Source organism: Chiroxiphia lanceolata, chromosome 2 (assembly GCF_009829145.1).
Source record: "Chiroxiphia lanceolata isolate bChiLan1 chromosome 2, bChiLan1.pri, whole genome shotgun sequence".
In the NCBI taxonomy this organism is placed as follows: Eukaryota; Metazoa; Chordata; class Aves; order Passeriformes; family Pipridae; genus Chiroxiphia; species Chiroxiphia lanceolata.
In genome coordinates this window covers 99678-124362 of record NC_045638.1, presented here as the reverse complement: position 1 = coordinate 124362, position 24685 = coordinate 99678, and the positions used below count along the sequence as shown (strand labels likewise).

Here is a 24685-nt window from a genome sequence, read left to right as displayed (position 1 = left end):
GCCGCGCCGGAAGTGGCGTCAGTGGCGCGCCGTCGGGAACCGCCGTCGGGGCGGGCCCCGCCGAGCGCGGGGGCACCGGCGGGCCCGGCATGGACCCCGCGGCCGAGCACCGCCAGCAGCTCCGCAGCGTGAGCGGCCGGGACGGGGGGCGCAGGGGGCTGGGATCGTGGGGCTGTCGGGCGGGATCCCGAGGCCCCGGGTTCGCAAGGGAGCGGTCCGGGGCTCTCGGGCCGGTGTGGGGGGTCCCGCTGGGTTTCGGCGGTCCTGGCCCCTGTCCCGGTGTGACTCCCCCCGTGCCCCCAGCTGCGAGACTTCCTGCTGGTTTACAACCGCATGACCGAGCTCTGCTTCCGCCACTGCGTCTGCAGCCTCAACTACCGGCTGCTCACAGGCCGCGAGGTGAGCGGGGCGGGGGGGGGGGGGGGGGCCCAGGGGTCCCCGCGCCTCCTGACCCGCCCGTCCCGTCCCGTCCCGTCCCGTCCCGCAGGAGTCGTGCCTGGATAGCTGCGCCGCGAGGCTGGTCCGTGCCAACCACCGCCTAATGGGCGCCTACGTGGGGCTGATGCCCGCGCTGCTGCAGCGCCGCGCGGCCGAGCACGGCGCCGCGGGGCCCCCGGCCGCGCCCAGCCCGGCCCCAGGCCCCGCCGCGCCCTCGCCCGACGCTCCCGGTGCCGGCACGTAGCACGGCCCGGCCCCGCCTTCCCACGGCGGCGGTGGGGCAGGATCGACCCCCCCCGGTCCCGGCGGGAGCAGCAGCGCCGGGGCCCCACCGAAGCTCCGGGTGGGAGTAGCGGCTCCACTCGGCCCCGAGAGTCCCCGGGCCGGCGGCGCCGGAACAGGGGAGCCCCCACGTGTCTGGAGGTTTGGGAAGTGGATGTGTGGTGCCAATAAAACGTCTCTTCAGTAGCGGCTCCGTGCTATGCTCCAGGAGGGCACCAGAGCCCCAAACCTCTCTGGCAGGAGTAGCCCATGGCACAACTGGGACTCCTGCCTAAACATGAGACAGATGTCTCTTTGTGGGGGCTGCAGAGGGGCAGCACCAGGCTGTCCGGGTGGCCCTGTCACAGCAGAGGGGCAGCACCGGGCGTGGGGGGAAGGGGAGGGTCACAGCTGCTCCACCTGGGCAAATGGATACCCCCAGGGGTCCTGGGCCTGATCCTCCAGCTCCAGCCAGCACTGGGGGATTCATGGGGTCTTCCTGTGGGCCAGGGGCAGCACAGAGGCTCCCGATGGACACACGGGGGAGGGTCCTGGTCCTGTAGCTCTGACCGGTGCTGGGGAGCTCCCCGAGTAAGGGGAGCCCCTGGAGTAGGACGAGCCTGGAACAGGGTATCACAGGGCCAGTGCTGCCCTCAGAGCTGGGGTCACTGCAGGGAGGCTGCAGGACCCCCATGGGCACCAGGACAGAGGTGTTACAAATGGCTGGTGCAGAGCAGGCACCCAGTGCCAGGGGGTGTCAGGTGCTGCAGGGCCATCGCCCCCAGCCCAGGGCCTGCGTGTGCAGGGAGAGCCTGTCCCCTTCCTGTGCTGCCCAGGGTCAGAGGAGATGTGCTGCAGCCCCCAGCCTGGGCTCAGGGCTTGAGCAGGAGCCCCAGTACAGAAATAAATCAATATATTCCATGTATAAAACATGCTCCTGCGGCCCGGCCGGGCGCTCCCACACATATAAATAAGGCCCGGCCGGGCGCCCCCCTGTCCTGCCCGCGGGGGCCAGCGCCTGCGCCGGAGCCACCCCTCCCGCGGGACCCCCGGGCTGGCCGGGGTCACTTGAGGTCCACGTCAAAGTCCAGCACCAGCAGCTTGGTCTCCTCGGTGCCATTGCGGCTGCCCACGGCGCACACCAGCTTTGTGTTGGAGGCACGGATGCGCCACACGACGCCCCCAGAGCCCCCGCTCTCCAGGGCCACCAGGTTCCGCACAAATTCCCCCGTCTTCAGGTCCCACAGCTTCACCGTCCCATCGTCAGAGCTGGTCACCACGAACTTGGAGCTGAACTGCAGGCAGGTCACAGCACTCTGGTGCTTACTGGGACCTGCGGGGAGAGAGCTGTGAGCCCCAGGAGCGCCCGGGGCACCCACAGCCGGGTGACACCTGTCCTCCCACATCTGGAAGCCCCACTCCCTCTGCAGCCCCCCGAGGGAAGGAACTGCTCCCTCCCAGCCCCCTGATTGAAGGGAGCCCCCCCTGCCACCCGCAGGCCCCCAAGGATGGGGAACACCTCTCACCCTGCAGTGTCTGCAGGCACTGCCCCGTCTTGATGTCCCAGATCTTGACGGTGGAGTCGGCGTTGCCAGACACGAGGATGTTGTCGCGCAGCTCCATCCCACTAGTGAGGGACTGGTGCCCCATGAGGGTGTGCAGGCAGTTCCCACTCTCCACGTCCCACACGCGGATCGACGTGTCTAGGGACCCGCTCACAATGTGCGTCCCATCAAACTGCCAGAGGGGGAGGCCCAGCTCAGCACTGGAGCCAAGAGTGCCCCCCGCTTTGGGGTGCAGCCCCCCCAGCTCCAGCTTCCCCCTGGCTCCAGCACCACCCAGTTTGGGATGCAGCACCCCCAGCTCCAGCTCAGTCCCTGGCTCAGTGGCTGAGTCATGGCCTCACATACCCCTCAGCTTTTTGGGGTCTACAAATGCTCCAGGGAGCGGGCACAGAGGAGTGTTTGTGTCCACAGCATGTGTGTGGGAGGGAGTGTCAGAGAGGTAGAGTGTCCCCACAGGACACAGATGTGGTCCATGTCTTTGCATGGCACAGATGTGTCCCTTAAGGGCACAGATGTGGCCTACATGTCCCTGCAACACATAGGGACTGTGTGGCACAGCTTGTGCCCCGTGACTGGAAAGCAGGGGAATGACAGGTGAAGGCAGCAGAAGGGCAGGTGTGTGAGGTTGTACCTGCAGGGAGCAAGGAAATCAGGGGAGCTGGAGGGGGGGAAAGCAGCAGGAGGGGAGGTGTGGGCCGTACCTGCAGGGAGTAAACGCGGTTGGTGTGCCCCTGCAGGGTGTGGGTGCAGCTCTCGCTCTCGGGGTCCCACACCTTGACCGTGTAGTCGTAGGCGCCACTGACCACCTTGTTGCCATCGTACTGGACACAGCGCACGGCCGCCACGTGCCCCATCAACACGTGCAGGCACTGCCCCGTCTCGATGTCCCAGAGCCGCAGCGTGGCATCCCGGGAGCCACTCACCACCCTGTGGGCAAGGGGACACCTGGGGCCCGACTGCCAGGGTGGCCCCAGGGCAACGAGGTTCACCTCCTGGGCTCCCCCTCCCACAGAGCTCGCTCAGCCCGTACCTGTTGCCGTGCAGGTGCATGCAACGCACGGTGGAGGTGTGTCCATACAGCGTGTGCACGCACTCGCCACTGTCCGCATTCCACACCTTGAGCGTGCGGTCCGTGGAGCCGCTGATGACGATGCTGTCCCTCATCTGGGAGGACCACACGCCCCCCGTGTGGCCCACTAGTGTCTGCACACACTGCAGGGGGCAGGGCGTGAGGGACAGGTGGGCCTCTCCCACCTACCCCCACCTGCGGCAGGGCAGAGCAGCAGAGCTCAACGTCTTTGTCACCAGGAGCCCAAACTGATCCCCGGAGTCAGGGTGCAGCCACACGTGTGCTCAGCACAGGGGGATGGTCCCTGTCCCAGCTCCCCGTGGCACCAGTGACAGTGCCACACTCATCTGCCCCGTAACAGTAACGTCTGCCCAGTGACAGTGACACCTGCCCAGGGACTGTGACACCTTCTCCGTGACAGTGACACCTGCCCCGTGACAGTGACACTCACCTCCCCGGTGACAGCCGACCACACCTTGAGCGTGTTGTCATCAGAGCCGCTGACGATGCGGTTCCCGCAGAACTGAAGGCACGTGATCACGTGGTCGTCGTGGCCTTTCAGCACCTGTGGGAGCACAGGCACGAAGGAGGGGCAGTGTGGGCTCCCCTAGCCCACAGGACCCCCCAAACACGGTGAGCAGCAGGAGACAGCAGGTGCCGCGGGGAGGAAGGGCAGAGGGCTCCCCAAATCACCTGCACCTCCCAGTGCTTCTGCAGGGCAGCAGAGCCGGGGGGAGTGGTTGGGCAGCTGCTGCCAGGGGCAGGAGCCTACTGGGAACAGGGAGTGGGGGGGGCTCAGGAGCAAGACAAGAGGCAGCAGAGGCTCTGCCCAGAGGGCAGGAGGGACCCCAGCGAGAGCATCCCAGGGCTCTGGGACCCTGCATGGGAGACAGCTGAGCCCTGGGGGGGCTGTACCCTCCCTGGGTACTGGACTTGGCTGCAGCCCTGCACAGGACCATGCAAAGGGAGGGTCCCCCCTTACCCGAGCCCATGGGACTCCACTTCTGCTGCCCCCACTGCTTCGAGCTGGATCTGCTCCCTGTGGCTGATCCCACACCAGCTCCCCCTGTTGCAGTGCCCCAGACCCACCTTGGGGGCTCTCAGCTCTCCAGAGTCTGTCCCTGGTGGACACCCAGACCCACCTTGGGAGGCCGCAGCTCCCCACTGCGCCAGTTCATGTCGATGCGGTGCTGGCGCAGGAAGGCGAATTTCCAGGGGCTGTACATGAACCCGGGGCTCAGCAGGCGCCGCTTCCGCAGGTGCAAGGGCTCCTCGATCCCTGCGGGGGGAATGCAGCGGTGCCTCACCTGAGCTGAGCCCAGGGTGGCCCCCAGCCTCCACCCTGGGGGGCCCTCACCTTCCTCGCGGCACTTCTCCCTCCAGAGCAGGTTGTCCTCAGCCAGGACTCTCCAGTAGCGGCAGGTCTGGGCAGCGCGGAGCAGGTCCCGCGGCTCCAGGAAGGACAGGACATACAAGGCCAGCTGCACAGGGATCAGGGGTCACAGGGGCCCCTGGGGGGGGTCAGGCCATGCCCGTGGGCCCCCAGCCCCACTCACCTCCTTGGGCAGCAGAGAGATGAAGTCCCGCTGGAACTGAGGCTCGATGACCTGCATCATGTACTTGATCTGTGCCGGCTCGCAGCGATCAATGAGCTCGTCCAGGGCCAGCAGCTTCTCGGGGCCGCTCCAGCGCTGCAGGGAGACCCCCGGTGACCCCCAGCTCCGTGTCCCTAACCACAGGCCAGCACACAGGTGGGGACCTCCTGGTGCCCCCAGCCCAGCCAGCCTGGGCTCCTGCCCCAGTCCCCAGGCCAGGAACACAAGGCAGATGGGAGCTCAGCGGGACACATGCGGTGGGTCACAGGTCACATGCAGTGTGACAGGTGACACCATCCCAAGCCAGGGGGTAGCAGGATGGGGCTGACACTCTCTCTGTGCTCCCTCACCTGAGCAAAACTCCCCAAAATGCACTGTGGGCCCAGCCCCTGCCCGCAGTGGGGATCCATCGGGCCTGGCTCCTACCCTTTGGAGCCCTAAGTGAGCCGTACCTGAAAGGTGCGGAGCCAATCCTGCAGCTCAGGTGGGGGAGCCACCGAGGGGATGCGGCGGCGCCGGGCCTGCCCCGCCTTGGCATTGCGCAGGTCCCCGAAGGTGGTGGTGGGGCTGGGCGTGCAGGGACCCAGTGTCCTGGGAGAGAACAGGCACAGGTGAGGCCAGGGCACAGGTGAGGCATGCCAGCACTGCTCCAGGCCACGCCGTGCCAGAAGATCCAGGAACTGGTCCCCACCACTGGGAGCTCCACCCTGACCCTCTCCCCTTGCTCCCACTCTGCTGACCCCTTGCCCAGACTCCCACCCGGCCACAGCCCCCAGCTCAGCCTGCTCAGCAAATGGACAACTAGTCAGGCCTGGAGATCATCTGGGCCAAACCCTGATCAACCCAGGTAGCTCCAGCATCCTCTCGGGGTAAGCTGGAGAAGGTACGTGTCCCCCCCCAGCACATGGAACCTGCTCATCTGCTGTACTCAGAGCCCCCTCCCCCTTCACCTCGCATACCCAGAGCCCCCTCACCTGCCATACTCAGAGCCCTTGCACAGCTTCTTCCCAGGGGACAGGGCCCGGCCATCCGGGCCGTTCTCTGACTTCCGCTTCATCTGCAGGACACGGCAGGTTGGAGCGGCTGAGGCAGACCCAGACCCCACTGACCCCTTTGAACTCCCCACCCAGAGCTGAACCCCACATTTCCCTAAATATTGCCTGCCCAAAGCCAACCCCTGTGGATGCCCTACCCAGAGCCATGGGGCAAACCTCTGCCCCCTCCTGCTGCCCCTCTTCAGGGTCCACATGGCAATCAGGGACTCCCTTGCAGGGCTGGGGGGCTGCAGCAGGGCTGGGGACTGGGGTAGGGCCTCCTTCCCCAGCCCCAGCAGCCGGGCACCAGGGACCTCCCCAGCGCTCAGCCCAGCAGTCCCTTGTGACAGCCCCCCAGTGTGAATGTGTCAGGGCGACAGCAGCAACAGCCAGCCCCACCCTCCCCCCTGCAGGCCCCCCAAGTGCCTCATCAGCCCCCTCGGTCACCCCCACGGTCACCTTGGGGCGCAGGTGCCGCAGCAGCCCCCGGTCCCCTGTGCGCTGCAGGTAGTCAATCCAGCGCTCCCCCAGAGTGTAGTACAGGTACACGTTGCTGCCGTCCTCCCCCTCCTCGCTGCAGCAGCTCCCTTCCTCTTCCTCCTCCTCTTCTTCCTCTTCCTCCTCCTGCTCCCCAGCAGAGCTGGGGGGCTCCTGCACTCCTCGCCCCCCAGATCCATCAGGCTCTGCTCCGGACCCGGGGCTGCCCTTCCCAGGGCGCTCCGACTCCCAGGGCCCTGGCGCTTCCTCCTCCTCCTCGTCCTCCTCCTCCTGGGCCACAGCCTGAGCACAGGGAGAGGCATGGGCAGGGCTGGTCCACACCAGCGTTGGGGGGCTGGGGAGCTGCCAGTGAGAGCCAGAGCCCCGGAGCACAGGGACTCCACTCACCAGCACCACGGGGGTCATGGGGCCAAGCACCCCCAGACCACGGGCACCAGCTGCTCCAGAGCCCAGCGTGAGTCTGTCGGCTCCCCACACACCAGCTCCCCTCCCCCGGCCCTGCCCCTACCTGTGCCGCGGGCACCCTGCTGTCCCCACTGTCCCCTGGCTGGGCGGGGCTGGCCCGTGGGGCCCCCTCGGGGCCGGGGCGCCGCCGGCACGTCATGCGCTGGCTGTTGAGCTCCAGGATGCGTGTGGTGATGCCCTTGACGTGCAGCAGGTCATCCAGGCAGGTGAAGCCCTTCAGCTCCTGCGGGGAGCGAAGTCAGCCCTGCCAGGAACAGCTGCTCCCGGGAATCCTTCCCGCTCCCCCAGATCCCCTGCCCGAGCAGCCTCACGGGGAACGGGCACGGCCCCGGGGCAGGGGCACTGTGCCCGCCATGGAGCAGTGCGGCTCCGGGCCGTCTCGCGGGACCCCGGGCCGAGCACCGCCCGGGCCCGATCCGGTAGCAGAAATCTCCCGTCGCACCCGCATTGGCTCCCGCCGCGCCTGCCACGGGATGAACCCGATCGGGGGCTGTGCCGGGGCAGGACCCAGCGGGGACCCAAGCGCAGCTCCGAGTCCCGGCAGGGCCCGGACAGCCCTTCAGACCCGACAGGGTTCGGTTTACGGCGATATCGCTGCTGCTCCCTAACAGCAGCACCAACCGGGATCGCCCTACTGCAGACCCCCCCTCACCGACCCTCGGACCACCCCCCCTTGCGTAACCCCCCCCTGCCCTCCCGGCGCTTCCATTCCCGGTGTTCCCAGCTGCTCCCGCCCCCTCACCTCCCCTTTCCCAGCCCAAAACAAGCCGAGCGCCCCCGGCGCTGTCCCCGTGGCAGGGCTGGCGCTGACCCGCCCGTCCGTGCCGCTCCTGTCCGTGTCACCGGTCGCCGCGGGGTCCCCCCGCAAGCACTTCCCGCCCCATAAGCGCCGGTGACGGCGCTCGGAGGCCGTCGGGGCGCGGTGCCCGCCCCGCCGGAACCCGCGTTCCCCGGAGCCGGCAGCAGGGACGGCGGCACCGAGGCCGCTCGGGGGGCATCTGCGCTCGCCCGGCCCCGCGGGGATCCCGATCCAACCCCTGAGGCGAACCCAGATACCGAGACGAACGCGGCCCCCACGCTCGCCACCCCCCCCCCCCCAGGAGCGGCACCGGCACCCCCGCCCTGGCACCCCCGGGACCGACACCCCGCCCCGCCGCCCCCTCCCCGGCCCCGCCGCCTCCCCCGGACCTCTCTCTTGCGGACAATGCCTCGGGCGCGGCGGCGGCCGATGCCGCTGAGGGCACCCTCCAGCTCGGCTACGCCGGCGCGGTTGATGTCGAGCTTGGCCCCGCCGGGGCCCGGCCCGCCCGGCCCCGACATCCCGGTACCGGCCCCGGGCGCCGCCGCCGCGCAGGCCCGACCGTACCGCGCACGCGTGGCCAAGGCCCCGCCCCCCGCCCCCGACACGCACGCAGAGCAGAGCGGAAACAGCGGCTTTATTGGTGGTGAGCGCGCGAGAGGGGGCGGGGCCAGCCCGGGGGGTGGGGCCAGCCCCGGCGGCCCCGCCCCCATCACCGCCGCTTGTACAGGCAGGGCCGCAGTCGCAGCCCCGGCGCGGGGCCCGCCCGGCACGGGCCCGTCTTGGCGAACTCCAGCACGTAGAAGTAGGAGCTGGAGAGGTCCTGGGGGCACAGGGACAGGCGGCTCCATCACCAGCACCCCGCGATCACTGGGGACCCCAGCACTCGCGGGTGCCAGCACCACCCACCGCCAGCACAGCACTGAGGCCTCAGCGAGCCCCATGTTCCCCCTGCATGCTCCGGGCCCTCCTCCATCCCGCCCCACAGCCCCTGTGTGCCCCCAGTGCCCCAGATGCCACCCCAGACCCTGACCCCAATGCACCCCCCAACCCCCATAATCCCATCATCAATCCCCAAACCACAATCCCTCCAGGCCCTGGTACTCTTGACACTCTCCAGGCTCCACCACCACCACACCCAGGCCCCGTACCACAAGCCCAGTGGGCCCCAGGTCCCCCCTACCAGACCCCAGCAGCCCCTTCCCTGCATACCCTGAGTACCCTTGACCCCTGGTGTGCCCCTCTTCTCAATACCCCCACACTATACCCCCATGACTGCCAGGTCTCTCAAACCTCTGTCCAGACCCCCACCCCTGTGGGCACTGGGTTTCCCCCCAACACCCATGTGATTTCACCACCCCAGGGGCCTGCTCCCCCCCAGCACCAGGCTGGGCCCCAGCACACCTTCCCCACAGGCTCCTTCCCGGGGCTCCTCAGTTCCCAGTGCACCCTCAGTGCCCAACCTGGGCATACCCTGGGACACACCTTGGAGACTGTCCTGAAGCCCAACTGTGCCATGGCCTTCAGGAAGGTGCGGATGTCCTCAAAGCGGCTGGCCACCTCGGCCACCATCAGGGTCCCCCTGCGGTCACCCCGGTCCTGAGCGGGGTGCCCAGGCACCCCTGGGGCACAGCCAGTGCCTCTGCCCCCCCCACCCCCACTGCCCCCCAATCCCTGCCTACCCCAACTTGAGCACGCGGTTGGCCTCCCCCAGGATCTCCTGCAGGTTGGTGCCCATCAGCGCCAGGCAGAACACAGCCACGTCCACTGACTCATCTGCCAGCGGCACCTGCCAACCCAGGACAGCCCAGAGGAGAAGGAGGGTGGTGACGGGGCTGGACAGCCCCACTGGGCTCCCCAGGCTCGTGGGTCCAGCTGAGCCCCGTCTCCAGCTGCCCGAGACAGACGCATGGGACACTCGGGGTCACTGTCCCCTCCCCGCAGCCTGCCTGGCAGCACCCGCCCCCGCTTCGGAGGTGTCCCGGTACCTCGGCCATGTCACAGACAGTGACCCGCGGGCTCAGCGGCACCAGGTCGAAGCAGTGCACCCGGTTCCTGACGCTGGCGGCCAACGTGCAGTCCCCGCACCCGAAATCCGCCACCACGAGCGACGCCGGCCTGGGGGGCAGCGGGGTAAGGGCGGCCCGGCCTGACGTCCCCGCGGTGCGACCCCTGGTCCATCCCCAGTACAACCCCGGTCCCCGCTCACCGGCGGCGCAGGTAGCGCACGATGCGCTGCACGGGCCGCTCGGGCCAGCGCCGCACTTGGCGCTCGAAGCCGCGGTGGTACAGGTGGAAAGCGGCGGGATCCGCGCGGAAGAGCCGCGCCGCGTCCCGGCTGCTGCCGGTGTAGAGCTGCTGGTTCAGGTACCGGAACTGGGCGCCGAGCAGCCGCTCCTCCATCCGCGCGCGGAGCGCGGCCGAGCGGCCCGAGCGGGGCTCTGGGGGCGCCTCCGGGGGGCCCGGTGGCTCCGGGGGACCCGGCCCCGAGCCCCGTTCCTCGCCCGGCGCCGCCGCCGGCTCCTGCTGCCGCCGCCGCTGCTTCTTCTGCCGGTTCCGCCGCTGCCTCCGGCTCAGCTCCGCCGGCGGCTCAGCCAGGCCGTCTGCGGGCACCGAGAGGGTCAGGGCGCGGCGGCGGCTCCCAGCTGTCCGCCGGGCCCCGGAGCCGCCCCGGTACCTGCGTCCGGGCGCTGCAAGTTTTCCCGGGGCTCGCCGGGGCCGGCCGGGCGCTCCCCCGCCGCACCCCGAGGCACGCCGGCCTTCCTCCGCCCCCGGGGCCGCTTCCGCGTCGCCTCGCCATCCAGGCCGGCCCCCGGCAGCCGTCGCTTCCCCGCCGCGAAGCCCTGCGGAGGGCGGGGGCCGGTCACTTCCCCGCGCCCGGGACCGGCGCGGCCCGCCGCCCCCATACCACCCGCTTACCGGCCGTCCCGGGCCCTCGGGGGCGCCGCGGGGCACCGGCTCCGCCGCGTCGCTCCAGTCCTGCTCCGCGAACATGGCGCGGGGACTCCCGGTACCGGACACACGTGCGCCCGCCCGCGGCACCGCGCCGACAGCGCCCCCTGGCGACCCGGAGGACCGGCGATCCCGGTGAGGGGGCGGGGCCGCGAACGCCCCGCCCCAGCCGGTTTACCACGCCCCCGCACTGAAACCACGCCCCGTCCCGGTGCCGACGCCCCGCCCGTGGCCCCGCCCCGGTGCCGTGTGGCGGAGCCGTGTCCGGTGCGGGTTCCGGCCGCCAGGGGGCGTCGTGCCGGGCGGAGCCGCCGCAGCCGCCGCCCTGCGGAGCCCGGGACACGCACCGGTAACGGCGGCGCCGCCACCGCCACCCGCACCCGCACCGGCGGGGCCAGGCCGCGGGATGGGCCAGGGGGCTGCAGGGAAGGGGTGGGGACACAGGGGAGAGGTTGAGGGGACCGCAAGGAGGGCAGAGTGGGGCCCCGGCAGCTGGTTTGGGGTCACCCGGGGGCGCGGGGGGGGCACAGGGTCCCCACATCACGTCCCCCGCGGGGCGGTGGGGCCGGTCCCGGGGCTCGGCAGGGCGGAGGTGGGCACCTGGCGATCCCGGCTGGGCTGGGGCGGGGGGTCCTGGCGGCCCCGCGGGACCGGGCGGGGGCTAGTGCGTGACAGGGGAGTGCAGCAGGGGACGCGGCGGGGTGTCCCCACGGCGGGGTGTCCCCGCGGCGGTGACAGTACGGAGGGGAACCACAGGGCCGGGACCAATGTGGGCGACCTGGGGTGCCCCCAGGTGGGTGGGGGATAAATCCCGTCCGGGGCTGCGAGTGCTCCAGAGCCGGGAGAGGGCCGGTGCTGCCACGATGTGCCAGGGCCATTCTGGGGCCTGAGAGACCCCGGCGAGGGTCCAGGGTTCTGCGTCCCACCCCCCTGGAGCCGCCTGGGGCAGGGGTTGCAGGCAGGGCCCTGGGGGGTAGCTGCCAGGCGCTGGCAGGGGTCCTGTTGTGGCTGGGTGGGCACCGGGCCCTCGGGGGCCCTGCAACAGCAGGTTTCAGCCCCCACAGGTGCACACTGGGCACATCGCGCGCAGTTTGTCCCTGTCCCCTCACTATGAGACTCACTCCGTGTCCCTGCTCGATGCCACAGAGCCCGGGCACGGTGTCCCATGCTCACAGCCAGGGCCTCAGGGGGACAGCGGGAGCAGGAGGGAGCTCTGTGCCCGGATCCGAGCTGAGGTGTCCATGGATCCAAGGGGAGTGCATGGGGCTTTGAGGTCCTGGTTCCTGAGCATGGTGCTGTGCCAGACCCAGCCAAGGGGGTCAGGGTAATGGAGCTGCAGGAGCCTGTGCAGGGGATGCTGAGCTCCCCCAGCCCTGCTCCCCCCGGATCTATGGGTTCCCGTGCTGGGGATGCTGAGCTCCCCCAGCCCTGCTCCCCCCGGAGCTGCGGGTAAAGGGCCGGCTGTGCCCGGCGATAAGCCTGGGGGTACCAGGCTGGCTTCCTGCGGGTGGCCGCTGCCCCGCTGGAGTCACCCGGGAACTTCCCCTCGGGCCGCTGCTCCGGCTCCATCCCAGCCCTCGGCCTCCCACAGGGCTGCGGGGAGGGGCTGGGAGGGGACAAGGAGGGGGCCGGGAGGCTCCTGCCATTGCTGCCCCAAGGGTGAGCAGGATCGGGGTCCCCACGTCCTTACACCCCTTCCCTCCCACAGTCGCCATGGACGACATCTTCACGCAGTGCCGGGAGGGCAACGCGGTGGCCGTGCGGCTGTGGCTGGACAACACCGAGAACGACCTCAACCAGGGGTGAGCGGGGCCGGGCCGGGCGGGGGGGCTGTGCCGGGGGGGTTGCACTGGGCTCCATGTCCCGGGCGGGCGGTGGGACGCGGCTCCTCCCCGCCGGAGGAAGTTACCGCATCGCTGAGGCACGAGGCCGAACATCCTCCGGCCGCTTCCTCGCGGCCACGGCCATGGCCAGGGCTCGGCTGGGCCGGGGGAGCCTCCCCGTCCTCGCGGTGGCCGCTGTCTGGTGACTGTGTCCCCGTGCTCTCTCCGGGGAGACAACAGCAGCTGTGTGGGCGCACGGCTGGGTCTGATGGGAGGGCCGGGACCACCGGGGCCGGGGGCTGTGTGGGGCACTCCGTATGCCCAGGTCTCTGCCCCACACAGCCCCTTCTGGGGGTCCCAGTGGACTGTGGGGCCCACAGCCATTCAGGAGCCGTGTTTGGGCCGGGCACAGGGCTTGGAGCAGCCACTCATGGTGTGTGCAGCTGGCACAGCCCAACCCCGCACAGCCTGACCCTGGCCAGGCCATGGCTGCAGCGTTCTGGATGAGCTCTGGACAAGGGGCCTCCCTTGGCTGTGCCTCCCCACCCCTCCCGGGGTTCCAGGCACATGGAGCTCTCCCAGTCCCACAGAGGGTGTCCAAGGGACAGGGGCATTCTGTGCCAGGTACCCCCTGGCTGTGGGGCCATGGTGGGGGTGGATGTGCAAGGGAGCTGGAGGGATCCTGGGCTGGAGGGGAGCTGGGGCTGTGGCAGCCCCCCTGCCAGTCCCTGATCTCCATTTAAGGCCCGGCTGCTGCCTCCTCCCTTACTTGGCCACGAAGCGGGGGGACAGGGAGGGGATCCAGCTGTGATTCAGCCCTGGAGTAGACAGGATTTGGCTGGTGCTGCCGGGGCCCTGGTGGGGGTGGGCGGGAGTGGGATGGATGCTCGGCCTGGTCCCGTGGCCAGCGTTTGGTGGGCAATGCCCACTGTGCCCAGGCTGAGGGGTTGCAGCTGAGCAGAGCTCCCCCACTGCCCCACAGGGATGACCACGGGTTCAGCCCCCTGCACTGGGCCTGCCGTGAGGGCCGCTCCAACGTGGTGGACATGCTTATCATGCGGGGGGCTCGCATTAACGTCATGAACCGGGGGGACGACACCCCGCTGCACCTGGCCGCCAGCCACGGCCACCGCGACATCGTGCAGAAGGTACCTGTGCCCCCTTCCAGCACCTGCCCTTCCCCACCCCCTGTGCAGCCCATCACCCCACCCACACAGTGGTCAACCCCCACGTCACCCGGCATGCCCACAGTGCCTCTGAACCCCCCCCCGGCCCCCTCTGAATCCCTATGAGCCCCACACCAGCTCAGCCCCCTCCCCACAGCTCCCAGTGTGCTGCTCCTGCCTCCCCCAGGACAAGGCACAGGGAGGACAGGGACAGTGCTGGGCTCACGGGGACTGTCCCCTGTCTCCAGCTGATGCAGTTCAAGGCGGACATCAATGCAGTGAACGAGCATGGGAACACACCACTGCACTACGCCTGTTTCTGGGGACATGAGCAGGTGGCTGAGGTGAGCGGGAGCACCTGGATGGGCAGGAGGGAGAGGAGGGGAGGAGGGGAGCCTCCTCTTGAACCACAGCCTTCGCTCTCTGCTCGCTCAGGACCTGGTGGGCAGCGGGGCCCTGGTCAGCATTGCTAACAAATACGGCGAGACCCCCACGGACAAGGCCAAGACACCACTGCGGGAGGTCCTGAAAGGTACGAGGGCCCTGTAGGGCCCCACACCTGTCCAGCCGTGACAGGCTCCAGGTGCCAGTGGATGCCACTCTCCTCCTTCTCCCTCTGCAGAGCGCGCTGAGAAGCTGGGCCAGAGCCTCACCAAGATCCCCTACAAGGACACGTTCTGGAAGGGCACGACCCGCACTCGGCCCAGTAAGGACTGGGGGTCCTTTGGCAGGGGGTCATGGTTCCCCCATGCCCTGCCAGCGCCGGACCCTGGGTCTGGCAGCTGTGGGCATCCATCCCCCTTCTCCTGCAGGGAATGGGACCCTGAACAAACTTGCCGGGATCGACTTCAAACAGCTGAGCCTAAGTCAGAAGCTCAACGAGAACCAGTCGGGAGAGGTAGGTCCCTCCTGCCCTCAGACAGGCCTGTGCAGATCCCCCATGTCCTGGCCCTGCCAGGCACGGCTGCTCCAGGGTCCCATAGCTGGGTGCAGGGGGGGCTCCTGCCTGGCTCATTGTGGACCCTTGGTCCCATGCGCTCCAGAGGCCCCCCCAGCCCCAGGCAGGAGCCTGGAGGGGGTTGGGAATCTCCTGCCCTTCTCACAGTGCCCGTGCCCCTGCTCCCCCTCCAGCTGTGGAAGGGTCGCTGGCAGGGCAATGACATCATCATCAAAATGCTGAAAATCCGGGACTGGACGACACGGAAGAGCCGGGACTTCAACGAGGAGTACCCCAAGCTGCGGTGAGTGCCCCACCTGCCCCAGACCAGCACTAGCACTTGCTTGGGGCCACCCACCCCAGCATCTGGCCAGGGCCATCACAGCTCTCAGGGTACGGGGCAGGTGGGACCTACCCTGCTCCACAGGGCCAGGAATGCTCCAGAGTGGTGCCCAAGGGCTGGTAGGCCCTGGGGGATGACAGGGAACAGCTAAGGGGGTGCAGGCAGTTCCCCCCACTGCCCCATTCTCAGGGCTGTCTCTTCTCTTGCAGGATCTTCTCCCACCCCAACGTGCTGCCGGTGCTGGGTGCCTGCCAGGCCCCCCCAGCCCCCCATCCCATTGTCATCAGCCACTGGATGCCCTATGGCTCCCTGTACAACGTCCTGCACGAGGGGACCAGTGAGTTCTGGGGGACAGCACATTTGGGGGTAGTGGAGCCCCCTCCAGCTGCAGCCCTGGGGTAGGCTCACCCCCTGTCATGCCCTCCCCAGACTTCGTGGTGGACCAGATGCAGGCAGTGAAGTTTGCCTTTGACATTGCACGGGGCATGGCCTTCCTGCACACGCTCGAGCCCCTCATCCCGCGGCACCACCTCAATAGCCGCAGTGTCATGGTGAGTAGGGGGCCCAGACCCCCTCCCAGAGCAGGAGGGCTCCCCGGGGCTCCTGCCAACCACCCACTCTCCCCAGATCGACGAGGACATGACGGCGCGGATCAGCATGGCCGACGTCAAGTTCTCCTTCCAGTGCCCGGGAAGGATGTACGCCCCAGCCTGGGTGGCCCCTGAAGGTGAGCGCCCTGTTCCCAGCCCCACAGCCTGGCCCCTCTCCGCCCCAGCCCCGCTCACCCCCTGCCACCCCCCAGCTCTGCAGAAGAAGCCAGAGGAGATCAACCGGCGCTCGGCTGACATGTGGAGCTTCGCGGTGCTGCTGTGGGAGCTGGTGACAAGGGAGGTGCCCTTTGCTGACCTGTCCAACATGGAGATTGGCATGAAGGTGAGGGGCTGGAGGGGATGGGGGTGATTTAGATCAGGTGGGGCAAAGATATTCTTCCCTGTGAAGGCGGTGATGCCCTGGCACAAGTTGCCCAGAGAAGCTGGGGCTGCCCCATCCCTGGAAGTGTCCAAGGCCCGGCTGGAAGGGGCTTGGAGCAACCTGGGCAGGTGGAAAGTGTCCCTGTCTGTGAGGGCAGCGCCCTGATCCTGACTCCAGCCCCTCTCCCTGCTCGCAGGTGGCACTCGAGGGGCTCCGTCCCACCATTCCCCCTGGCATCTCCCCCCACATCTGCAAGCTGATGAAGATCTGCATGAACGAGGACCCAGCCAAGCGCCCCAAGTTCGACATGATCGTGCCCATCCTGGAAAAGATGCAGGAGAAGTAGAGGGGAGGCGCCTCCCCTCCCAGTGCTGCCTTGCACCCCCCACCACCCCCAAGTGCCTTTAACCCCAGAGCCGGGGGGAGCAGGGGACACCCCTCACCCTGGGCCAGCCAAGGACACACGGTACAGACGGCGCTGCCTCCGCTGCGGGACCCAGCCCCTAGGGCTGGGGGGGCAGGCCGGGGGGGTTGCCCGTGACGCCCAGCACTGCCCCTGCTTCGCGCTTCACCGGCCGCTTCCCTCCAGCCCCGGCATGGCCACCGGCCCCCCAATAAACGTTTGGTATGGAACCTTCAGCTGCTGCGGTGCAGGGAGGGGCTGCCCTTGAGTCTGCAAAGCCCTGGGCACAAACTGGCACACACAGCAAACCTCTGGTGCCCAGTGCAGGTGGGTGGGTTCAGGACCTCCTCAGGAGGTGCCTGGTGCAAGGGTGGGTGGGCTCAGGACCCCCTCGGCAGGTGCCCCGCACAGAGCCTGGCATGGAGTGGAGGAGTGGCGTGGGCTCAGGGCCCTCTCCCTGGCTCCATCTGCAGTGCTGCCAGTGCAGCCCCCAAGCATTCCCTGTAGGAAACAGTTTGGGAAGGAGAAGGGAAGACTGCTGGGCAGTCCTGTTCCCCCCGCCCCACTCTGCTCCAGCCCTGGGGGGAGGGCTGAGCGCCCCGGGACTGGCAGAAGGGGGTGAGCCTGGCAGCCCCTCTTTGGGGAGGCAGGGCCAGCATTTGTGAGTGCAGGCACAGGAGCCGGGCTGCCTTCCCACAAAACCCTCCTGGGTGTTTAATGGCACCAACACGGCCCCTACAAACTGCCTGAGCCCCCCAGGCCCTACGTGAAGTAATGCGGCTTCTTCACGTTGATGCCATACTCGGCCAGCGCCGGCGTCAGGTCCTCCATGGTCAGGGTGTACTTCTTGTCCTAGGGGACACAGGGCACACAGTCATGGCAGGGACAGCCAGGGCGGTGAGACTCCCCTATGGCATGGGGATAGGGGTGTCCCTCTCCCAGAGGAGCTGCCAGGGCTGTGCGACACCCCCCAGTGCAGGGATAGGGCTCCTGCTCCCACAGGAGCTGCTGGGCAGTGTTGGGATGTTCCCAGCTCCCCACATTCCATTGCTCTGTGTCCTCAGCCACCCCCAGCCACTGAGCAATAAGTGCCATTGCCCTTGTGGGACCCCAGCCCCCTGATGTGACATTACAAGGGTCCCCACTAACCCCCTCTCAGCCGCTCCCCAGGATTGGAGCTGCCAGGAGGAAGCCGCTCCCACACTCGGGGGGGCACCAAAGCGTGTCCCTGTCAGCCCCTCCCCACCCGCGGGGACCCCCAAGAGCACAGCAGGGTTGGGGTTCCTGCTCCCCACATCCCAAGCTCAGCCCCAGCCCAAAGAAGGGGTTCGCTGGTGCCTCTACCTTGCTCTTGCTGCGGGAGCTGCCCGAGGCCGTGCCCTTCATCTTGCAGTGCTGCAAGGCGTCGTTGGCGATGTCGGAGATGAACTTCTGCGCTGCCAGCGAGATCAGGCGGATGCTGCGGGGCAGGGGCCGCGTCGGCGAGGGGCCGGGGGGTTAACCCTAACCGTGGGCCCCACTGCCGCCCCCCCGCCCTGCTGCCACTTACATGCGGGGGTCCGAGGCCTCGAACCCCGCCCGGTTCAGGTAATACCCCGTCACGGCGTCCGGGATCTGGGGAGGGAAGAGCTGGGACAGCTCCACGGCCCCGTGGGAGCTGCCCCGTGTCCGTCCCCTCCCGGGGACACGCCTCGTGTCCCGTCCCGTCCCCCCAGAGCCGCCCCGTGCGCCAGTACCGTGGGCGTGTAGTCCTCCAGCTGCATCAGGAAGTCCACGAGCGGCGTGGTAGACACCACGGGCTTCACGTCGCCGTTGGCCGCGGGCGGGACGTACACGCCGTTGGACATGGCTCCGTCCGGGGGAGCGGCCACGGCCGCGGACACAGGCACTGCGGGACAGCGCGGTCAGCCCCGGCAACACCGCCCCACCGAGACTCCGGGCCCCGCGGCCCCCGGCGACCAGCAGGCCCCGCGGCCCCGACCGGCCCGGTTCGGGGCGCCCCGCGGGTTCCCCGCCGCTCCCCCCGACTCACCGGACCCCCTCCCGCCGGCCGCGCCGCCCTCGGCGCCGCGCGCCGCGCCGCCCCCCGCCGCTCCGGGCGCGGCGCTGCCCACAGCGGCCGGGCTGGGCTTGCTGCCCTCAGCGGGTGCGGGCGGGGCCGCCGCGGCGGCGGGCACGGGGTCGGCATCAGCGCTGCCGCTCATGGCCCCGGCTCCGCTCCGCGCCTGCGCGCGCCCGCCCGCGCCATTGGCCGCGCCGCTCATCGCCCCGCCCCCCCGCCATTGGCCCCGCCACTCATCGCCCCGCGCGCCCCCTGGCGGCACCGCCGGCAAACACAGAGGCGGAAGGGGCGGGGCCACGTGTTTATTGTCCCCGCCCCCGACAGTCCCCGCCCCCCGATCTCCAGCGCCACCGCCTCCCGCTGTCCCAGTGCCAGTGTCCCGCTGTCCCAGTGCCAGTGTCCCGATCCCGCTGTCCCAGTGTCCCAGGCCCGGTGTGCCGCTGTCCCAGTGCCGATATCCCGATCTTGGTGCTCCGCTGTCCCAATCCCGCTGTCCCAGTGTCCCAGTCTCCGTGTCCGGGCGTCCCGGTCAGGGCAACAGCAGCGCCCGCAGCAGGCTTGGGAAGTTAGGGGTGCCCCAGCCGGTGACGGGGTCCCAGGCAGGGCCGGCGCAGAAGCCCTGGCCCTGCACAGTGCCGTCCAGGCAAGACAGGTGGCAGCCCTGGGTGACCTGCAGGGATCAGCCTCAGTGTGGGGGCACAGGGACCCCAGGAAATCCAGCATTGGGACCCCCACAACACTCCCCATGGCACAGGCCCCCCCTCCCTAGGGTCTCCTCAAGGGACAGCACGCCCCAAACAGCCACAGCCACAAAAGGGGACCTGCCCCACGAAGCTCAAGGGAGGCCCACAGGGACCCTCTCCAGACACCCCTCCCGAGGGAAGGTCATAGGGACTCTCCTGCGCCCCAGCAGGGCACTGCTGGCCATGCCCCAAGCACGGCTCTGGGAGAAAGAGGCCCAGGACAGACCCCCAGCCCCCAGGACAGTCCCTTGGGGCACCCACGGCACCCCAGCCCCCAGGATGGTGTGCCCAGCCCAGCCCCTCAGGACACCCATGGCCCCCCAGCCTGTCCCTCTGCCTCGCTCACATCGTAGAAGGCAGCACCGAGGCCCCGCTCCTGCAACTGGTACAGCGCGGGGTTGAGGAAGCCGAGGGGCGCCAGCCCCCGCTGCAGCCGCCGGTCGTTGATCAGTGCCACCATGCCCGCCACCACCGGTGTGGACGCCTGCGGGGACACCACGCTCAGCCCGCAGCCCCCGGCCCGCGGGGCAGCGGGGGACGGGCCCTTACCGAGGTCCCCGACACCCAGGGCAGCGGGATGCGGTTTGTCACCACCCAGTAGTTGTCAGAGAGTGCAGCCAGGTCGGGGTACGCGCGGCCACTGCTGTTGTAGTATGAGCTGGGCGGCAGCTTCGAGGCTGAGTGTAGGAAACGCCCGACGGCAGCAGCCTGGGGACAGCACAGCCTGTCAGCGCCCAACCGTGGCCTTCATCACCCACCATGGCTTGTCAGCACTCAACCACGGCCTTCATCACCCACCACAACTATCATCCCCTACCACAACCTTCATCCCCCAACATGGCCTTCATCCCCCACCACAGCCCATTGTCACCCACACCACAGCCCACTGTCACCACACTATGGCCTGTGGTCACCCTCAAGTCCATTATCCCCCACCAGGCCCCCCACAGCCCCAGGCAGCCCAGCAGTGCAGGTGACCCTCACCTGGTACCCAGGCATGGGGAAGATGTTGCTGAAGCCACCCCCACTGATGTAATCTGTCACCTCCTCCGTCACCAGGAAGGGGTTCTTGAAGGATGTACCGCCCACAGTGGTGACATAGGGGCTAGGGGGACAGGAGGGCACCGTGGGTGGGCACATAGGCTGCCTGGGCCTCAGTAGCCCCCCACAGCTCCCTCGCCACCACAACCTTGCCCCGCAAACCCAAGACCACTCCCAGGAGCTGCACAGGCCCCAGACCTGGGGTCTGCGAGTGTCCCCAGGCCCTAGTGGGGACTCTCCAGTGATCCCCGGGGGGCTCAGACCCCACAGGGACTGAGGCCAGCAGTGCCCCCACACCTGGCTCCCTCCCTCACCCACCTGGAGGCCGGGAAGCTGGGCCGGAACGTGTGGTTCCCACTGTGCACCCGCCGGCACCCGGCACCGTCGTCACCTGCCGACACACAGATAGGGAGGGGACAGGTGACCGCGGCGCCCCAGCAGCCCCTCAGCCTGGGATCCCCGGAGGGACTCCTGCTCAGCACTAAGGCCGTGCCGGGCCCGGCCGCACCTGAGGCGAACAGGACAGTGAGGCCGCGCGCCGCCGCCTTCATGAACTCGGTGTTGACGCGCTCCATGTAGGCAAGGGATAGGCTGTCCTCGTCATCCCCGTAGCTCACCGAGTGCACCCACGGCACCGCTGACATGTTGCTGAGCAGCAGCAGCCAGGCCAGGAAGGGCTCCTGGCTCTCATGCCTTCCTGTGGGGACAGCAGGGCAGGGACACAGGGACACCGGGGGAGGGGGACAGCGCAGGGGGCCCTGTCTCAGCAGCACTGCCAGCACTGGGGGCTGAAGCCCCTCAGCTCCTGCCTATGGGGTACAGAGTCACAGCACGGCCAGCCTGCAGCTCCGTGAGCTCATCCTGGGGCCAGTCATGGTGGATGGCACCAGGCTCCAGCTTGGCCCACGGGGACGGTGGGAGGGTCGCCCCGAACCCCAGGGCAAGGGGCTAACACACCCCTCTCTCCAAGCTTCTGCCACAGGGCTGCAGCCACCTAGGCAGCTCTGGATCCAGCAGGGCCTCAACCCCTCCTGTGGCAGTGCATCCCAGCACAGTGACGCACATGCCACCTCCACGCATTCCACCTGCTCCTGCCCAGGTCCCTCCCTGCCCCCCAGTCCTCTCCATTGGGAGGGGAGCAGAGGCCCAGCCACCCTCGCTCACTCTCAGTCACTCACTCCACTCTCCCCACGCTCTTCCCACAGCAGTAACTGCGTGGGGGCAATGGGAGGGACAGTGACAGGCTGCTGTCACTGTTGGGAACAAGGACAGCGTCCCTGGGGCACTCGCCTCCTGCTCAGCCAGTTCTCAATCTGGAACAGGGACACTGCCCCAGCACTGTGCCCTGTTTGTGTTTGTGCAGCCTGTTTGGCAATTTGTTTTCGCAAATTCCCCTCACTCTCCCTGCTCCACTGGGAGACTCATGGGCAAGAGCTCAGCTCCAGCCCCAGCGAGGCCAGAAAATCCCGTGGCTGTGCCCTCCTCCACAGGAGCAAAGTGGGACAGCTGCTCCACATGGTGCTGGCAAGGAAACCTCTGCTCTGGGATACTCTAGATGCTGAAGGTTCACACAGTTCAAAGCCACTACACAAATCAAGGGTGATTCCCCTACGAGCTGGGAATCCAGTGTCAGCTCCAACTTGGTGGGGGAGCTTGGAAGGCAGCTGGGGCTGTACTGCAGCCAGGTGTGCCTGCACAGCCCTGCAAGCTCTTCCCTCATCCCTCAGGGTTCTCTCCTCACCCCTCTGGGTGTTCCCCCCACCCCTTGAGGCTCTCCTCTTGCCCCTCCAGGCATTCCCCTTCCCCTCCACCCTTGGTGTTCCCCCACCCCTCAGGGCTCCCCCCTGGTACCTGCATTGCTAAAGACCCAGGTGGAGACATTGGCACCCGTGCTCATGATGTACTCCACATCCAGGCTGGCCTCCAGCCCGGCCTTGCCATGGCCCTGGTGCCCCACCACCCGGTCCACTTGTGTGCGGTGGGCGAAGCTGCTGCCGAAGAGCTGCATGAACTCAGCCAGGTCGGCCTGGTGGAAGTACTGCTCCAGGAACTGCACAATATGAAGGGGCAGACTGTTTTGTCTTGAAAAAATAAGGTAAGATTTTGATCCTGACTTCAAAAGTTGCCCAGCACAGGTCTGTGCTACACCAGGTACTCCCAGCAGCCACCGAGGGACCTTCAGCTGTCTCAGGAATCCCAGAGCAGCACCAATCCACGGGACTGCCCCAGCCCACAGACCTCCAATCTGGGCAGCTCTGTTACCTGTGCACAGGCCTGGCTGTTGTTGGGCAGGAGCCCCACGTCCCCCCCTGTCATGTTGTATCTCTGGCGCAGGATGGCCGGCGTCACACCCAGGTGGAACGACGCTCTCGCCGACCCCACGTCCTTCCTGGCCTTGGCTCTGCTGACCGTGCGCTCCACGGGGAACCGGTGCATCCCACCCACTGCGGCACAGCCCAGTGGGACCGGAGGGACCGTCAGGGCACAGAGCCCCAGGAGGGCAGGACATGGCCCCTGGGCTCCCCCATCACCTTCCATGGCCCCTGGGCTCCCCCTTCACCATCCCCATGTCCACATGGGCTGGCCAGCAGCAGGGCTCGGGGAGCCCAGCTCTGCAGCCCCAGCCCTGAGGAGCCTCCTCACATGGGCTCCAGTGGCCATCCCACACAGGGTGCTGTGGGGAGGCTGAGGGGGCTCCTGGGGGCTGAGACTGCACCACAGCCTCATCTCCCACAAGTGGAACATACCAAAGTCCAGGTGCTCCACCAGCTCCGCGGGGACAGTGTAGGGAAGTGGGGACCGCACCAGGCTGCGCTGGCCCTGCACATACCGGTGGAACTCGGCCCCAGGGAGTAGGAGCTCAGCCATGCTGCAACACAGGGACAGTCACCACGGGATGGGACACGTCTGGGACACGGGCCCAGCCACCACGGGACCACCAGAGCAGGTCCAAGCCCTCGGGACTCACCTCGCAGGCAGGTGACACTCCAGGAAGTCGAGGGTGGTGACAGTCCGGCAGTCCTCCACTCCATGGTCTTGCAGCCACTTCAGCACTGTCATCAGCGTGGCTGGGGATGGCTGCACCAAGTCCCGCACCTGCTCCAGGGACAGGTACTGCCCTGGGAGGCACAGAGGGCTCAGACCCCCACACAGGCCTGGGGGCCCCGGGGGGCTCGGGCGCGCAGCCGTTACCGTATTGGGAGGACCGGGGGTCCGAGACGGCCTCGACGAGGTGGGCAAGGCGGGCGGTGCCACGCTGCCGCAGGGCGAAGGTCAGCTGCACCGGCTGTCCGGGGTCCACGCGGCCGGCGTGGGTCCAACCGGGGGGCACGCTGTGGGGGGGCGGTGAGCGGGGGCGGCATCGGCGCCCCGTCCCCTCCCATCCCAACCCACCCCACCGCCCCACACCTACCGGAACGGCTGGTCCCGCTCCAGCTCCAGCGCCAGCCCCGCGGCACAGCTCCAGGCGGCCGCACACAGCACCAGCACAGCGGGGATTCCCCGACACCTGCAACGGGCTCAGGGGAGCGCGGGCACCGGCACGGCCCCGGGGGGCACTGACTGACCCCCGAGAACCTGTCACCGGGGAGCCCCGCCTGAGCCCTCCGAGTCCCCCTGACCGGAGAGCCCGTCCGACCCCTGCAACCCTGGGGCTGGGGAGCCCCGTCTGAACCCTCCGAGTCCCAACACCGGGGAGCCCGTCTGACCCCCCGGCCCCCCTTCCTCCCATCACCGGGAAGCCCCGTCTGAACCCGCAGCCCCCCGTCCCGGGGAGTCCCCTCGGCCCCGTTACCTCCGCGCCATCCTGGTCACGTGTGAGGCCGCCTGACTCCCGGCCACGTGGGGAGACCAAAACAGCGCTCACGTGACTGCCCGGTCACGTGGTGAGCGGGCCGGGAGCGCCAGCATGGGACCGGGGTCCGGGTCTGGGACCCGGGCTCCAGGCCTGGCACCAGCCGACCCTCCCGGCCGCTCGCCCCAGGCACGGTCCCGACGGAGAGGCCCCCTCTCGCCGGCGGCCTGGAGAGGAGGCCCGGCCGCGGCACCGGCCCCCGTTCCCGTCCCTCTCCCGGGCGCCTCCCGGCGTGTGGCGAAGCCGTTCCCACGGCGGGACGGGGAATGCGGCTCGGAGTCCATGTCGGGGTTCAGGGCTGGTGGGGGTGCAGGGCTCCTGTGCGGGCGGAGCCCGGGCTGGGCAGCGGCAGTGGCCGGGCACGGCCCGCGGGGCAGCGGGAGCCCGAGGCCGCACCCCGCGCGTCCGCGGCGCCACGGGCCCCCCCTGCCCTGCACCCCGCGGGCACGGGGGCGCCGGTGCTCTCGGGGCTCCGTCCGTCGGGGGGGCGGGGCTGGGGGGCCGGGGGAGCACCGCTCGTGTTCCTGCTCGGCCGGGGGCTGCAGGGGCCGCGGGGCGGCAGCAGGGTCACACATCGCATTCCGTCGCTCCCAGCTGGTCCCAGCTGTGTTCCGGTTTCTGCAGAGCCGAATCCAGGCCAGGAAGAGACGGGCAATGGGAAAATCA

The 24685-nt window shown here is 68.9% G+C and overlaps 6 protein-coding genes across 10 annotated transcripts; 2 read left to right on the top strand and 4 right to left on the bottom strand.

Annotated features, from left to right (window-relative positions):
- The first annotated feature begins 33 nt into the window (after positions 1-33).
- TIMM10B (translocase of inner mitochondrial membrane 10B) lies at positions 34-909 on the top strand. The gene is made up of 3 exons (XM_032680186.1): positions 34-128; positions 304-399; positions 488-909. Exons 1-3 carry the CDS (start codon positions 90-92, stop codon positions 680-682), a joined length of 330 nt encoding a protein of 109 aa, XP_032536077.1. The 5' UTR covers positions 34-89; the 3' UTR covers positions 683-909.
- A 686-nt stretch (positions 910-1595) lies between these two features.
- Positions 1596-8270, bottom strand: LOC116782951 (F-box/WD repeat-containing protein 7-like). Of its 2 annotated transcripts, none has more exons than XM_032680112.1 (13): positions 8114-8270; positions 6969-7148; positions 6422-6742; positions 5903-5985; positions 5381-5519; positions 4890-5024; positions 4691-4814; positions 4476-4612; positions 3785-3898; positions 3295-3476; positions 2966-3191; positions 2226-2436; positions 1596-2032 (listed from the first exon to the last, which is right to left on the bottom strand). In XM_032680112.1, the coding sequence occupies exons 1-13, from the start codon at positions 8243-8245 to the stop codon at positions 1764-1766; spliced, it is 2253 nt and encodes a 750-aa protein (XP_032536003.1). In that variant the 5' UTR covers positions 8246-8270; the 3' UTR covers positions 1596-1763. The 2 variants fall into 2 exon arrangements, with proteins under 2 accessions (XP_032536003.1, XP_032536002.1); XM_032680111.1 differs by lacking the exon at positions 8114-8270 and adding an exon at positions 7668-7979.
- Positions 8271-8342: 72 nt separating this feature from the next.
- On the bottom strand, positions 8343-10802 carry RRP8 (ribosomal RNA processing 8). Its single transcript, XM_032680136.1, has 7 exons — positions 10644-10802; positions 10402-10567; positions 9934-10327; positions 9713-9842; positions 9407-9513; positions 9210-9306; positions 8343-8547 (listed from the first exon to the last, which is right to left on the bottom strand). Exons 1-7 carry the CDS (start codon positions 10716-10718, stop codon positions 8437-8439), a joined length of 1080 nt encoding a protein of 359 aa, XP_032536027.1. The 5' UTR covers positions 10719-10802; the 3' UTR covers positions 8343-8436.
- On the top strand, positions 8519-16549 carry ILK (integrin linked kinase). 4 transcript variants are annotated; one of them, XM_032680128.1, is made up of 13 exons: positions 8519-8616; positions 12385-12478; positions 13482-13647; positions 13914-14009; positions 14101-14197; positions 14288-14371; positions 14478-14563; positions 14797-14906; positions 15155-15282; positions 15375-15496; positions 15573-15672; positions 15748-15878; positions 16114-16549. In XM_032680128.1, the coding sequence occupies exons 2-13, from the start codon at positions 12390-12392 to the stop codon at positions 16261-16263; spliced, it is 1359 nt and encodes a 452-aa protein (XP_032536019.1). In that variant the 5' UTR covers positions 8519-8616; positions 12385-12389; the 3' UTR covers positions 16264-16549. The 4 variants fall into 4 exon arrangements, with proteins under 4 accessions (XP_032536019.1, XP_032536016.1, XP_032536020.1 ...); XM_032680125.1 differs by lacking the exon at positions 8519-8616 and adding an exon at positions 10924-11025 and having other exon boundaries at positions 16114-16546; XM_032680129.1 differs by lacking the exon at positions 8519-8616 and adding an exon at positions 11087-11108.
- Positions 16550-17006: 457 nt separating this feature from the next.
- On the bottom strand, positions 17007-18551 carry TAF10 (TATA-box binding protein associated factor 10). Its single transcript, XM_032680175.1, has 5 exons — positions 18353-18551; positions 18057-18208; positions 17870-17934; positions 17665-17779; positions 17007-17172 (listed from the first exon to the last, which is right to left on the bottom strand). The coding sequence occupies exons 1-5, from the start codon at positions 18522-18524 to the stop codon at positions 17083-17085; spliced, it is 594 nt and encodes a 197-aa protein (XP_032536066.1). The 5' UTR covers positions 18525-18551; the 3' UTR covers positions 17007-17082.
- Positions 18552-18749: 198 nt separating this feature from the next.
- Positions 18750-23985, bottom strand: TPP1 (tripeptidyl peptidase 1). Its single transcript, XM_032680118.1, has 14 exons — positions 23960-23985; positions 23579-23674; positions 23359-23498; positions 23135-23285; positions 22914-23035; positions 22429-22610; positions 22018-22216; positions 20675-20863; positions 20485-20557; positions 20110-20230; positions 19675-19833; positions 19472-19609; positions 18874-19052; positions 18750-18798 (listed from the first exon to the last, which is right to left on the bottom strand). Exons 1-13 carry the CDS (start codon positions 23968-23970, stop codon positions 18912-18914), a joined length of 1722 nt encoding a protein of 573 aa, XP_032536009.1. The 5' UTR covers positions 23971-23985; the 3' UTR covers positions 18750-18798; positions 18874-18911.
- Between the last annotated feature and the right edge of the window lie 700 nt (positions 23986-24685).

What these genes read in the sequence shown, in the direction of transcription:
- ILK (XM_032680128.1), top strand. Translation starts at nt 12,390, where the DNA reads ATGGACGACATCTTCACGCAGTGCCGGGAGGGCAACGCGGTGGCCGTG. An exon ending in CACGACCCGCACTCGGCCCA is followed by an intron (nt 14,372 to 14,477) that starts GTAAGGACTGGG and finishes CTTCTCCTGCAG; the next exon opens with GGAATGGGACCCTGAACAAA. An exon ending in CGTCCTGCACGAGGGGACCA is followed by an intron (nt 15,283 to 15,374) that starts GTGAGTTCTGGG and finishes TGCCCTCCCCAG; the next exon opens with ACTTCGTGGTGGACCAGATG.
- RRP8 (XM_032680136.1), bottom strand. Translation starts at nt 10,718, where the DNA reads ATGTTCGCGGAGCAGGACTGGAGCGACGCGGCGGAGCCGGTGCCCCGC. An exon ending in CCGAGGGCCCGGGACGGCCG is followed by an intron (nt 10,568 to 10,643) that starts GTAAGCGGGTGG and finishes CGCCCTCCGCAG; the next exon opens with GGCTTCGCGGCGGGGAAGCG. An exon ending in GTGCGCTACCTGCGCCGCCG is followed by an intron (nt 9,843 to 9,933) that starts GTGAGCGGGGAC and finishes GCTGCCCCCCAG; the next exon opens with GCCGGCGTCGCTCGTGGTGG.
- TAF10 (XM_032680175.1), bottom strand. Translation starts at nt 18,524, where the DNA reads ATGAGCGGCAGCGCTGATGCCGACCCCGTGCCCGCCGCCGCGGCGGCC. An exon ending in TGGAGGACTACACGCCCACG is followed by an intron (nt 17,935 to 18,056) that starts GTACTGGCGCAC and finishes TTCCCTCCCCAG; the next exon opens with ATCCCGGACGCCGTGACGGG. An exon ending in GAGGCCTCGGACCCCCGCAT is followed by an intron (nt 17,780 to 17,869) that starts GTAAGTGGCAGC and finishes CCTGCCCCGCAG; the next exon opens with CATCCGCCTGATCTCGCTGG.
- LOC116782951 (XM_032680112.1), bottom strand. Translation starts at nt 8,245, where the DNA reads ATGTCGGGGCCGGGCGGGCCGGGCCCCGGCGGGGCCAAGCTCGACATC. An exon ending in TGCGGCACCTGCGCCCCAAG is followed by an intron (nt 5,986 to 6,421) that starts GTGACCGTGGGG and finishes CGTGTCCTGCAG; the next exon opens with ATGAAGCGGAAGTCAGAGAA. An exon ending in ATGCACCTGCACGGCAACAG is followed by an intron (nt 3,192 to 3,294) that starts GTACGGGCTGAG and finishes CCTTGCCCACAG; the next exon opens with GGTGGTGAGTGGCTCCCGGG.
- TIMM10B (XM_032680186.1), top strand. Translation starts at nt 90, where the DNA reads ATGGACCCCGCGGCCGAGCACCGCCAGCAGCTCCGCAGC. An exon ending in ACCGCCAGCAGCTCCGCAGC is followed by an intron (nt 129 to 303) that starts GTGAGCGGCCGG and finishes CCGTGCCCCCAG; the next exon opens with CTGCGAGACTTCCTGCTGGT. An exon ending in GGCTGCTCACAGGCCGCGAG is followed by an intron (nt 400 to 487) that starts GTGAGCGGGGCG and finishes CCCGTCCCGCAG; the next exon opens with GAGTCGTGCCTGGATAGCTG.
- TPP1 (XM_032680118.1), bottom strand. An exon ending in ACAGCCAGGCCTGTGCACAG is followed by an intron (nt 22,217 to 22,428) that starts GTAACAGAGCTG and finishes CATATTGTGCAG; the next exon opens with TTCCTGGAGCAGTACTTCCA. An exon ending in CTGGGTCTTTAGCAATGCAG is followed by an intron (nt 20,864 to 22,017) that starts GTACCAGGGGGG and finishes CTGTCCCCACAG; the next exon opens with GAAGGCATGAGAGCCAGGAG.